Source organism: Strigops habroptila, chromosome 4, assembly GCF_004027225.2.
Source record: "Strigops habroptila isolate Jane chromosome 4, bStrHab1.2.pri, whole genome shotgun sequence".
In the NCBI taxonomy this organism is placed as follows: domain Eukaryota; kingdom Metazoa; phylum Chordata; class Aves; order Psittaciformes; family Psittacidae; genus Strigops; species Strigops habroptila.
Genome location: NC_046358.1, coordinates 82,729,173 through 82,742,354, shown reverse-complemented (window position 1 = coordinate 82,742,354; position 13,182 = coordinate 82,729,173). Strand labels below are relative to the sequence as shown.

General features: G+C 50.7%; 1 protein-coding gene across 7 annotated transcripts in view; it reads left to right on the top strand.

The window, feature by feature from the left end:
• KPNA7 (karyopherin subunit alpha 7) overlaps positions 1-13,182 on the top strand; it is a 53,980-nt gene that overhangs the window by 40,395 nt on the left and 403 nt on the right. For 3 of the 7 annotated variants that reach the window (XM_030483314.1, XM_030483315.1, XM_030483310.1), the window contains 10 exons: positions 737-1,882; positions 5,284-5,395; positions 6,053-6,196; positions 6,709-6,794; positions 8,192-8,460; positions 8,914-8,996; positions 10,122-10,385; positions 10,713-10,946; positions 11,274-11,456; positions 12,107-12,256. In XM_030483314.1, coding sequence (XP_030339174.1) covers positions 5,330-5,395; positions 6,053-6,196; positions 6,709-6,794; positions 8,192-8,460; positions 8,914-8,996; positions 10,122-10,385; positions 10,713-10,946; positions 11,274-11,456; positions 12,107-12,256 — 1,479 coding nt within the window. In that variant the 5' untranslated portion in view covers positions 737-1,882; positions 5,284-5,329. The remainder of the gene's footprint in view (positions 1-736; positions 1,883-5,283; positions 5,396-6,052; positions 6,197-6,708; positions 6,795-8,191; positions 8,461-8,913; positions 8,997-10,121; positions 10,386-10,712; positions 10,947-11,273; positions 11,457-12,106; positions 12,257-13,182) is intronic. The other 4 variants (XM_030483316.1, XM_030483313.1, XM_030483312.1 and 1 more) reach the window with 3 other exon arrangements.

Genomic DNA, 13,182 nt, shown 5'->3' with positions numbered 1-13,182 from the left:
AGAGCACCTTTCTCCCATTAGGTGCCATGGAGCAAGATCACTCATGATTTATACAAAATGATGTGGCTTTTTCAGTAATTCCAAGGTTTCTCCATCACTCTGATGTGTCTCATCCCCAAATTGACTATAGATTTCTGTGTTTCAGTTCCTCGAGTTACAGATTCAGGGACTGAAAGAATAATTATTACTGAGCCCCATTAGGAAAAAGAATTAAAAGTAAGATTTTTGGCCATGGGTGATGATAGTTTCTGCAGCTGAATCAATGGGTGTCCCATAACTGACAGAGGAAATGGCTTTAATAAAGAGCTGTGATTAAGTCTGGTGTTATTTTTAAGTAATTCCAAAAACTGTTCCTTTAATCCCTCCATGGCTTAGAAGTTAAAATTAGCTCCTTAACGTTCCATGTGGAGTTACAAACCCTGGATTTCTGGGGCATCCTCTTACACTGTCTGCCCAAGGAACGTCAACAGCTGCATTTGCCAAGTGGGAAAATGCTCCCGGAACTCCTGCTCCAGCCCCGCTGCTCTTCTCCTTCCCAAGGCTCCATGAGCTCCCTGGGAGCTCCCACTGACTCCAGCCCAGCTGATGGGATAATCGCTTGGAGTTCCCTGCTTTACAAGCTGTCTTCTCGCACAGCAATTCCCTTCTCCTTAATTCCCAGGGGATTCCCAGGCTCTTTGTCAATAAATAGAGATCTCTTCTGTACAATATCAGCGTGACTTCTTTCTCTTTTCAGCATCTACATTTCTGAGGGAGTGATCCCATTTCTTGGCTGGCAAAAGGCACTGAAGAACACTTTGCCTTGTGAAGCACCACACAGAGGGATGTGCTTCTGGTTCATGTAACCTCATGGAAGTATTAGGCATGAACAGTCTATTTGCTCAACCAAATAACTTGAGTAGCAAACTTGAACAAGGATCACAGGACTGGAGATGTCCCACAGCACAGCAGAGTTGGTGTTTATCCAACCCACCTCAACAGGCCAAATTCCCAGGTTTTGGGGAGCAAATTAAGCTGCCTTTAAAACAAGCTTCCCTCCTCTTGGTGCCACCCCATCACAGAGCCCTGGGACATTCCTGTACCCACCACAGGGACGAGGCACTGGACTGGGGACCAGTTTGCCCCGACCTGCCATAAGTGCTGGCAATGCACGATGTGATTCTGGGCAATGCATGATGTGATGCTGCTTCCCTCCCTCAGGAGCACCTCTCCTCCTTGTCTGCCAGCAGTCACAATCCCATGGCTGTTTCAACAGGATTGATGGAAAACCATACTTCTTTCTTTATTTCCATGAGTTGCTTTCCCTTCAAATGAGCCGTCTGGACTGATGCAGCCCTATGGTTCTCTGGCTATAGAGGAGCTAGGGAAGAAAAGCAGGGGAGCAAGAGAAAAGCAAAGCAGAGGAGGGAGAGAAAAGCAGGAGCACTGGTTTTAAGGCTGCAACACTAAATGAGGAGAAACAACAAGCTGCACCTTGAGCCTCGGAAAATGCAGCTGCGATGCTGAGCTTTGCCTCTGGCTCAGCACTAAGACAGGGCTAACAATAAATCCCTTCTCCCACCTTCTGCATGTCCTGATTAGATAGACTGTGACAGACGGGGGCTGTCCCTTATTATGTGCTTGTTCAGTGCCTGGCACAATGCAGCTCTGATCTCAGCTCAAACGCGCGGCTGCTGCGCGAACAATAGCACCAAAATGAATCTAATGGCTGGTGGTGGGGAGGTCACTGACGTCTGCCTCCCCGCCAGGAACCACTGCATCCCCACTGGAAAAGGAGGAATTTCCAGCCTCCGTCCCTGCCACACTTGGGAATTGCCCCGCATTGCCCACCAGCAGTTACCTCAGCAGCTGGTTCAGGAACCCACGTGGATATTTCCTTGGTGTAAGTGTAACTAATAAGTAAAATTAATGTGTTGATGTTAACTTAATGGACTGCATTAGAGCTGATGGAGCAAATACACTGGCTGAAAGCAGTCAGGGGGCTGCTGGCAGGAATCCCTACCTCTGCCAGCTGAGGTTCTCCTTTCACACAGGGATTGCTCCAACCAGCTGCTGATGGAGCTTGGGCTGTCCCTGCCTCATCTAACCCCACCACAGTGATGCCACACGCTCACATCTTCCCTGGCCATTATGCAGCAAGGGTAAACCTGCTAAAGAGACATGAAATAAACAGAGGAGGAAAAAATCAATGCTTTTATCTCAGGGCTTAGAACTGGTGGTTTCAAATCTGCCACCAGCCACCATGTACCGAAGCTGCGGTGCCCTGGTGGGAGCATGTGGGGGCAAAGCGTGCCAGGATGGGAGAGAGCAGCCACAGAGAAAACCTCCGAGCTGGAACCACGGCTTTTCATACCTGTCACCATGTGGATTTTCAGCTTGAGCACACAAGGCTGAGCTCAGGGGACACTGTCATGTAGATTTAGGGGTTTATCTCCTTTCCTCTCCATTAGCTGCGATACCCTTTTATTATGCTGGAACTGAAACAGGGTGTTTTTTTAGCTCCAGGTTGTTCTCTTTCCCATTCAGCAAATATCGATCTGCCCGTGTCCTCAGCACGGGTTGAAATGAGCCCAGCTCATCCTTCTCCTGCTCCTGGGGCTGTGCACGCCGTGGTGCCACCTCTCATGCCATCAGGGACTGAAGCAAAGGCCAGGGATGGGGGTTGCTAATCAACTTACACGTATTTAGCTCTCCCTGGCAGTGACAGAGGACTGAACAGGATGGAGATTGTGCTTGGCAGGTAGAAAGGGAATGGAAAGGGCAGCGAGAGAAAGAGCAGCCCAGGATAACAATAAACTTCTCACAGCCCTGTTGCACATTCATCTCCTGCAAGAGATCCTGTATATTGGGCAAGAGAGTTCTCCAGGAGGGGAGCAAATGCCAGGGGCTGCCCCCGCTTGTCTTGGGGTGTGATTTTAAGCCAGTTTAGTTAAATCACTGTGAAAGGTTGCGAGGGCTCATCTGTTTCAGCTTGAGCCAGGCCTGCTTTCATTTAGCATTGGCTGATTAGGAATTAGCAGAACCAAACCAACTTAAGAGGGTGCACACTAACTTTTGCACCAGATTAAGTTGAATCAAAAAGCAATTGAAATGTAATTTTCCTGTCTTAAGCAGCCAAGAAAGAAGATAATGCAACCAGTGGCCCTTGAAGCTTAAAAACGCAGCATCTAGGATTAGCACAACTGGCTTTATAATGCCCACAAACAACAGATTTAACCAAAGGTCTTCTCTCAAACCTCCCACCATCGCTTTCTGCATGAAGCTTCACACAATTCATTCCATTTGCCTTGAAAGGGAGAACTGAAACAACCTTGGGATAGGAATCCAGGACTTAAAGCAGCACAGTGGATTTCCATAGGGATTTCCATGCTCTGCACAAATGGAGTGGGTTTTACAGGGCTTTGCTAAAAAGGGGGATGGCTTGGAAGGGTTTGCACAACCCAGATGCCTTCAGCACTTCAGAGTCCCCAAAACTGCTGCGGTGCTGTAGCCAACCCCCCTGTGAGGGGTTGTTTTGAGGACAGGGATGCTGTTGTCCCTATGGGATGGAACAGTGGCTCGGGCAGGAGGACAGGCTGTGCAAGCAGCCTGAGCATCGGTGTGTGACTGGTGTTAAGGCCCCATATATCATAGAATCATGGAATGGTTTGGGTTAGAAGGGACCTTAGGGATCATCTAGTTCCAACCCCCTGCCATGGGGGTCCTGTCCCCAGCATCACAGGATGCTTTGTACGGGTGCATCTCCACAAAGGGTCTGGCCACTGCCAAGGCCAAAGCACAGAGGTGTGGGGAGGTGTGGGGAGGTGAGCAGGGTGCCCCATCACCATCCATCCTCCTCCAGGTGCATCCAGTTGGGCATGGCAAGGGAGCAGCTGGGGATAATGGGAGTGTCCTGGGAAGGGAGGTGTGTGGCTCTGTAGGGGCAATAAAAGAGGCAGTTGAGGGTGATGGGGTATGAGGGTGTTGGGGTGAGTTGCTTTGTTGCTTTTTTGGGCTATCTGTTCCCTTCCACTCTATGATGGGTGTTGGGTAGCTGGTGGGACTCTCCTGGCTGTTTGATGCTGTTTTGGGTCTTCTGCTTGGCTGGTGTCAGTGTGGTGCACCTCTGCTGAGATAAGGGTGGAGGAAGCTCCTCAGAAAGAAGAGGCCTTTTGGGGTGTTATTGTCCTCTGTTGGAGGGGAAATAGAGGAATGGAGGGTGAAGCAGAGCTTGAGGGCTTAACGCTGTGGGGTGTCATCAGCTTGAGCCAAGAGGTGGCTCATCCCAGCCTGTCTGTGAGCTGGGGCATGTCTGGAGCTTGGTGCCTGGCTGCTGTGCTGGGGTAGAGCTGATGCTGCTGGGGTCCAGCCTTGCTGCTGGGGCAGGAAATAGGGAGAGAGGACCAAAAAACCCACCAAAAACTTAAAAAGATGGGCTAAGGGAAGCCCTTGGAGGCTGCTCTGAGCCAGAGGTGTTGGCTGGAAGCCTGGAGGGAAGGTGAAGAGGCAGCAGCTGTGTGTGATCAGCCCCTGAGTGTGTTTATGCACAGCCTGGCTTTAGGGAGCCCTTGGTGGTGGCTGCTCTGCAAACACCTCCATTTCTGAAGTGTGGAAGCTTGGCTTTTTCTGATGGAAACTCTCTGAATGCCTGCTCTTGGCTTTATTTGTGTATATGTCTGTGATTCTTAGTGGGAGAGGCTTAGGAATTATCTTTACTTGTTCCTATTTAATGTTTTCCACCTTACTGGTAGCTGGGTTTCCAGGAGAACTCTTCGCTTGGTTGAACTTGGTCACTTCATGCCACTGTGTGTGACCTTGTGTCTTTCCTAGCAGGGGGCTCTGGTGAGGGAAGCCAAGTTGGGTTGTGTGGTGGGGTGGGCGGCTTGGATGTGGCTACTTGTCCTTAAATCAGACCTTAAGATAATGGTTTTGGAAGCAAAAGGCCTTTGTCAGGCTTGGGCTGTGTGTGAAGAGCCCTGGGGTCAGCACTGGAGAGAGGTTGTGTTACTGTGGCTGTGGGAAGTGGTGGAGAAAGGAGGTTTCTTCATGGATACAGCAGCAGCTGTAATTTTTGTAGCCTGATATTAAGTGCTGGCTTGTGCTTGTGAGTTCAGTGGCTCAGCTGCAGCATGTGAGGATCCTACTGAGCTCTGCTTAGGGCAGGAGACCTCCAGCATCTCCGTTGCTGGAGGGAGGGTGGGAGAGGATGTGTGTTGCAGGCTGTTGGTGGGAGATGGGAGTCCCAGACCCAGCTGTGGATGGAGGTGCAGTTATGACCTGACTCTGCTCTGTCCTGAACCCCAGAAGCACGTGAAGGCTTTCGGCTGGCCCCTCTCCCCAACCTGCCAAGATGTCACTTTTGATCAAACACAATGAGAGGTTGAGGAAGTTCAAGAACAAAGGCAAAGACCCCACTGTAAGTACCCACCTCCACTACCCCTCCTTGGACAACAGCAGAGCCCTCGGGGGGTTTGCCTGTAGCCAGGAGCTGATGGAAAGGCTTCTTTCTGAGGGGCAATTGTCCCCAGATCTACCTGTGTGTGGTGGCTCTGCTGGTGGGGATGTTTGGTCAGCTTTGGGATGTGTGGAGCTGGCTGGGCTGCAGGGAGCGTGGTGGCGCTGGATGGGGGACATGAGCTTTGGGTGGGTGACTCTGGAGCTGGTTCAGCCCCAGCCTGAACCAGTCCCCAGCCCCTGCTGAGCTCTCTGCAGCAGTTCTCCCTGCAGAGAGCATGGGATGTCAGACCACAGGGTCTGTCAGCTTGCTTTAAGCCATTAGAGGAGATGAGGGTTTGCCTTTCAGGTTCAGCAGATCTACTTTTAAATACACCCACTGGTTCATCCAGCAACTCATGTCCTTGGGAGGCACTAAGTGAGAGGTTTTACTCTGTCCCATCTCCTCCATAACCCTTCAGGCCATAGCAAGGAGCTGCCCAAGAGCAGATGCTGGCTCTCCACACTTCTCATATAGGAAGCTTGGGGCAGGAGGTTACAGAGCTGAGTAGAGATGAGCTCCTTGGGGATCTGGGTGATGCAGACACCAGTGGGGTGATGCCCACCTCCTCCCCTGCAGGCCCTGCGGAGGCAGAGAGTGGAGGTGATCGTTGAGCTGCGAAAGGCCAAGAAGGATGAGCAGATCTTGAAGCGCAGGAACATTGAACAAAATAAAATGGAGATGGAGAGGAGCCTCTCTACAGGAGAAGGTGAAAGAAATGAGGTGAGTGCTGGGTGCTCTGCATCCAGGCAGGATTAGACCCACTGCCAAGTCCAGCTCAGCAGATCTGGGTTAAATATCCAGTGCCATTCCTGCTCTCCATGCCCAGTGCTGGGAGTGTTTTAGACTGCCTAACCATGTTGTTTTGCATGGAGATGATGTCCTGTGTGGCTTCCCTTGATGGCAGGTAGAACAGGCTGGTGCTGCAGCTCGCTGGGAGCTGGTGGAGCTCCTGTCTGGCTCCCTGTGCAGGAGGGGTAATTACTGAGCCCATAGACCCGTTACAGTGTGTCAGTGACTCTTTCCCTGTGCTTGATTATAAGGATTAATTGCCTTGAAGGCTCTTGTGGATTCTCTTCCTCTGCCTCATCTCGAAACTGCATTGCATAAAGAGTAGACATTGCTTAGATATGAAGCGGTGACTGACTCAGGTCTAGACAGCTGATTGACTCTGGAGATTAAAGTGGAGGGAGCCCTGGCTGGCTCTCTGACTCTGAATCATTCCTGTGCCACAGATTACTCAGCTCTCCTTGGAGGAAATCGTTCAAGGTGTGAATGGGAGTGACACTGAGCTGCAGCTGCAGGCCACGCAGGCCACCAGGTATGCTGCTGGGCTGCCCTGTGCTGCGAGGGAGGTGGCTGGTGGAGCTGTGGTGGGTCCCATTGGCAGAAGGTGTTTCTTCCTGCTTGAAGAGATAACAAAGGGGAAGGTGCCTGGTAACCCCAACTGCCCTGAGGAACCTCAGTTGGTGCCTGCTTTGTGCCTTGCTTGGCTCCATCGCATTCCTGGGCAGTGCTGTGGCAGGGACCTGTGTGGTTGGATCCAACCAAGGAGCTGGCTGTGGCTCCTGGAGCTGTCCCCTCACTGTGCCTATGCAGGATCACATTGGATCCAACAAGAAATGGAGTGCCAAATGCTCATGCAGGACAAGGGCTGGGGAGCCTGGCTCTGGAAGGGTCCATGCTGAGCAGGGCTGTCCCCACCCAGGAGGGTAGGAAGGATCAGAGGGTGCCATCATCACCCAGCAGGGATGTCTCCTGAGGATCCAGGGGAGGCTGCATCACTGCTGGTGCTTCCTTGCCACATCAGCAACCTGTCTGTGCGCTATTCCCGGGGGACCAGAGCTATTCCCAGTGGCTGTGGGGATGTCTGCTCCTGGTGAGCAAATCAAAAGCCTTGTTTCCAAGCTGTCAACTAGGAAAGGGTCTGCCCTGTCCAGCCTGAAAGGGGCACATCACAGTTAGGTCCCTAAATCAGCTGTGCAGTGCAGACCTGGCTCTCTGCCTGCCCAAACCTGCCTGGGGTGCCCTGGCAGCCCACTGAGCCAGCACTAACACAGCTTTGAGCCGTGGCTTCACACCTCCACAACCCTCTACCAGCACTCACAAACCAGGCTGGGAAGCACATCGAGCTGAAAGCATTTCTTTTTCTGGCTTTCTCTGACTCGATCCATGCTCTGATCCCATCTCAATGCAGCTCCATGTGCTTCTGTGCTGGTGTGAGGCAGGAAACAGCAGCAGGGAGCTGGTGATCCTTGGTTTTAGCTTGACAAGCAGGCTGGGAAAGCTCATTCTAAATGTGAGCTCTGGTCTGTGCAGGGCTCCTGGGCCAGGGAGCAGCAGAGGCAGGCTCTAAGAGAACAAACTGCAGATACTGATATCTTCCTTGTCTCAAACTCCTGCACAGTGGGTAGCATGGAATAATGTTGTCATGGTTCCAAAAGTGTGTTTGAAGTATTACACTCTGATCGTGCAATGCTTCACACATCCTTTACTCTAATAACCTTGCTGTTGCTTCAGCATCTTCTTAGATGTGTCCTCTGCAGAAGCCTCTCTATGGCAACTCCTCTGCTGGAGGGTTTGCTGACATGGGATGCTGAACTAGCATCTCGTACAGGTGATGCTTCCCTTGCAAGCCACAACCTTGTTCCTGGCCACAGGGTTATGGTCTATCATGACACCACACAGGGCTTCTCAGTGCTGTGTCCTCTTCTGCAGGAGACTGTTATCCAGGAGGAAGGACCCCCCTATCAACGAGATCATCAAGCTGGGCATCATCCCCAGGCTGGTTGAATTCCTCACCCGTGCTGACAGTGCTCCTCTGCAGTTTGAAGCTGCCTGGGCACTGACTAACATCGCTGCTGGCACCTCTGACCACACCAAGGCAGTGGTGGAAGGAGGTGCCCTCCCAGCCTTCATCTCCCTCCTGTCCTCCCCACACATGCACATCAGTGAGCAGTCTGTATGGGCTCTGGGCAACATTGCAGGTAAGGAGAGGTCTCCAGGCCTGGGTTATGGGCATGCAGAGAGTCACTGCCCAGGCAGTGCTGGGGAGCTAAAAGTATTGGTGCTCCTCGAGATAGCCTTGTCTCCCTGCAGTTTTGTCTCCAAGCTGCTTGCCCCTATTAAACCTTTCAGTCCCTGACCCTGTGTTAGTTCTGCAAGAGGATTTTGGCCAAAGCCAAGTGCAAGAGTCCATCCTGCTGGGCTGGTCTAACCCACTAATGTAAGTGGGGAGAAAAGAATGGGTCATGTGTGGTTAACCTGCCACAAACCAGCCATGAGGGCACTCCAGCCTACCTGGAAAGACTTGATGGTGTGTGGCTGGTGAGTGAGCCTGGTCACCCAGCCCTGGCCTCTGCCTGCAGGTCTGATTGCTGCTTTTTGACTGGTTTTTGGCTTGGGCAGATGCAATAAACAACCCTTTTTCATCTGCACAGGTGATGGTCCTCTATACAGAGATGCTCTTATCAACTGCAATGCGATTCCTCCCTTGCTGGCTCTGGTGTCTCCTGCAACTCCAGTAAATAACCTGCATTTTCGTGGCCTAACAGCTCTTAATCACTTGGGGAATGGGTGAATGGTGGTGGTCTGTCATCTGCCTTACAAACAACAAGCTGTTTGTATGATGGAAGAACACCCTGTCCTAAACTGTTGTTAATGACCCCACCTCTCATCTGTATACGAAGCTGGGGGTGCTAAACAGACTTCAAGTCAATGTGATGTCTTCTACTCTTAGCTTTCCTATCCAGCTTTGACCTTCTCCAGCTAGGGATGAGATAAAACCAATGCAAGGTAGACTTGAATGTGCATGTGGAAGGGCTGAACTTGCCCTTCAAGCTTCTTTCTGCTGCTTTTGGGGTAGCTCTGAACTGCTGGGTTTGTGGTTTATCTCTGCAGTGGTGCCTGCTTGGTGTCTGGGGAGGAAGACCTTCTTGGAGAAGCATAAGGTGGACTGAGGAGCTCTTGGGGGTTGTAACAGCACTGCCATTGCCTCTGGTTTCCTACCCCCTGGAAGCTGCCTGCTTTCTGTGGCCATAACTATGGCTTTTTAGACTAGTGTTAAGGAAACACCCTCTAGGCCTTCTGTGAGTTCATATTGCAACCACTTCTTTAGGCTGTTCCTCATCCAGTTACTCCCTGCCTCTTCTGAGAGAAGGAATAGGACAAAACACCAGTTCTCATATATACACATACCTTTGTAGCTGTGATACTTTCAGTGTTAGCTCCACTGCTCTCGTGGGAGCATCCTTACTGGGATGAACTTCATCAAGTCCTTGAGGTGTTCTACTCTAGAACAATAAGCTGCTGATATTTATTAGTGCTAATATTAAACAATAAATTCCTGATTGTGTCTGAAGAATGTCCTGTAATTTGTCCAAGGACCCAGCAAATAAGCTGTTTGGCACCTTCTTTTGTAGTAGCTTGTCACAGAGCCAGAGCTGAAGTTATTGAAACTTAATATTGGGGAAGGAGAAGATGAATCTACTGTCTTAGTCACTTATCTGTTTTATATTCCTTCTTCAAATGAGCCTCAGCCTTTAAGGAGGCTCCTGGATAACATCTCTGAGCTGCAGGGAGCAGCAGCATGGTGCTACCTCTTCCTCACTCATTACTGCAATGAGGATCTTGCACCTCTGTGTTTCAGGTTTGGTTCCTGAGGAACATCACATGGACACTCTCAAACTTCTGCAGGCACAAGAACCCCTATCCTCCCCTGGATGCAGTACAGAAGATACTGCCAGCCTTCATCTGCCTCCTGGAACATGAGGACAAGGAAATAATCTCCGATTCCTGCTGGGCCACTTCCTTTCTGACCGATGGCTCCAACGATCGCATCCAAGTCGTGGTGGATACAGGGATTCTCCCAAGGCTGGTGGAACTCATGGCCAGCCCAGAGCTGATCGTTTTGGTAGGCAACAATCAGCAACCTCCAGCCGCTGGTCCCTTAATGTAGGAACATCTAAGGAGAGGGGAAGGCATGTCTCCTGTCTATATGTGGCTAGTGTGGGCTGCTCTTATCACGCTGCGTTGATGGCTTGTTTGTCAGGCCACTGCTCAGTTCCAGCTCTCTGGCTGGTAGACTGGATAGAAACTGTAAAGCTGCTTAGAGCAAAAACAGGAGGACAATGCTCTCCTTGTTTGAAGGATGAAGCACTTAGTGAGGAATCTTGCTGGATGTTCTGGCATGTATCCTTTGAGGTAAGGATTCTCCTCATCTCCCTTAATCTCTGTCTAGACTCCAGCTCTCCGTACCATTGGGAATGTGGTCACAGGGACTAATGAGCAGACCCAGGCAGCTATCGATGCTGGTGTCTTGGCTGTCCTGCCCCATCTCCTGCAGCATGCAAAGCCAGCTATACAGAAGGAAGCAGCGTGGGTGCTCAGTAACATCGCAGCAGGGCCTTGCTGGCAGATCCAACAACTCATCACCTGTGGGTTGTTGCCTCCTCTGGTGGAGCTGCTTGATAAGGTAAGGGATGGGAGCAGTGTGGTACATAGAAGAAATGCTAAGGTTTGTGATGCTTCACTTGTGGAGCACTTGTCATGTACCAAAGCTTGGCTTTCAAAGCTATGGAGATCCTTGGAAGAGCCTGGGCACTCAGGCTTTTCCACATGCATGGAAATATGGATTGGAGCTGCTCTTTGGTGGCTCTGCTGAGTGTTCACCCACTGCTCAAAGAGCTGGGGAAGGTGGATCAGTCCAAACTGAATAGAAGGGAAATGGTTATCCTCATCTCACACTGATCTTAGGGCAATGCTAAAGCTTGGGGGTGCCTTCCTTGTGCTGCTTTTCCAGGGGAACTTCAGTGCCCAGAAGGAAGCTGTGTGGGCAGTGGCCAACCTCACAACAGGAGGAAGTGTGGAGCAGATAGTGGAGCTTGTCCAGTCTGGGGTCCTCAAACCTCTGCTCAACCTGCTCTTGGCCAAAGACAGCAAAATTATCCTGGTCATCCTGGATACCATTTCAAATCTCTTCCTGGTGAGACCTCCAATCTCTTGCATTCCTTCTCCGAAAGAGCAGCAAGGTCTGAGCTGAATGCTCACATTGTGTGGTTAGAACAGTGGCTGCTGCTCTTGCATGAGTAAGAGGTAGACTTCAGGTTGTCTAACTCGTTCTTGGACACTCTAGGGTTGACTAAAGACCTTGACAAGATGAAGGTCCCAAAGTGTTCCTCTTCACCCCCCATGGCTTTAGTCCCCTTCTGGAAAGGGAAAGAGGTTATGTGTTAATCTCCAAGCTGGATGGAGGTGAAGGCCCTGCAGAAATGCAGCTGCAGAGGAATAAAGTGATCCTGGGAGTATTTCAGCTCAGCTCCCTGCCAGTTGATGTCTACGTACTTGAAAGCCTGTTTCTTGTAGCACCTTTGAACCAGTGAAGTGAATTTTGCAAATGAATAGTGGGTGGCAGGTCACATCTGCTGCTTCTCCATGTGTGGATGGGACTGGGTAGGGTCTGGCTGGTCACCGTGCAGTAATCCCAGCAGGGACTGGTGTTTCATAGATGCAGTAGTCACATCCTTGGGATCAGGCAGGGACTCTTGTCCTTGGACTTCTCTTAAAGTAAAGACCATCTGAGACCTGTTACTGAGATAAGGTTGTATTTTCCTGCTTGTCTATCTGATGTTACAGGCAGCTGAGGTGCTGGGAGAGACAGAAAGGTTGTGTCTGCTGGTGGAGAAGCTTGATGGTCTAGAGAAATTGGAAGCCTTGCAGATCCATGACAACAAAATGGTCTGCCAAGTTGCACTGAACATCATAGAGAAATACTTCTCTGGTGAGGTATGTGAGCTCTTGCTGTCTCTCACCTGGCAATAGGAAGCTGTTACACACTGGAGTGAAGCACAGACTTTAAGGATGCTGAAATAAGCTCTTGGAAGAGACCTCTACGTGACTAGAGTGGTCCTTGCAGCTTGTTCCAGTTGCTTTTTAAAGGTCTGTAAAAGCTCAGAGTTGTCAACTGAGGAGTTGCACAAGGGATATGGGTGCCTTGATAGCATCTTGCTGCTGGAATTCAGACTGGCATCAGCTGGAGCTATTGCAGTTGCTGATGTGAATACCTAATGTGGAGAAGTTTCCTCCTTCGGAGCTGAGCTAGCTTGTCACTAGGAATGGAAGCCTCCTACTCAGCTGATAACCATGCTCAGGTTGCATTTGAATTACTTGACCCTTCTCATGCAAACAGACTTATGGAAAAAGAGAATAGGACACCATGGAGCAGTTGCAGGAGTCCTATGACTGTCACAGATGCTATGTGTGGTCCTAGCCTTAGTCGTGCAGATGGGGAAACGTCAGGGAAGAGGCTTAGTGCTCTGGCAGATCTGGGAGCTGAGGCTCAGTCTAGATGTGAGCTGCAGCAGCAGGGAGCAAGTAGAATCAGAAGTTAAGGATGGAAAGGGCCTTAAGATCATCCAGTGTCTGTTCTAGTCCTTTGCCCAGAACAGGGTCTGTGGGATGTCCCTGTGAGAGGGTGTGGAGGAGGCTCTCTTACACCCAGCACCCGCCTGAGGGGCTGGGTGCCAGGGGGAACCTCTCCAAAGCAGTCCTGGCCTCTTGCTGTTCCAAGCAGGCTATTTAATTAGAGTGAGTTCTGCCACTCCAGCCACTCTTTCCTTCTACCTTTGATGTCTGAGCCTGTAGATTTGGCTGCTTTTGGGGTGAGATGCAGGGACACTGCAGCCTCAGTGTGCTGTAAAGAACAGGAGGAC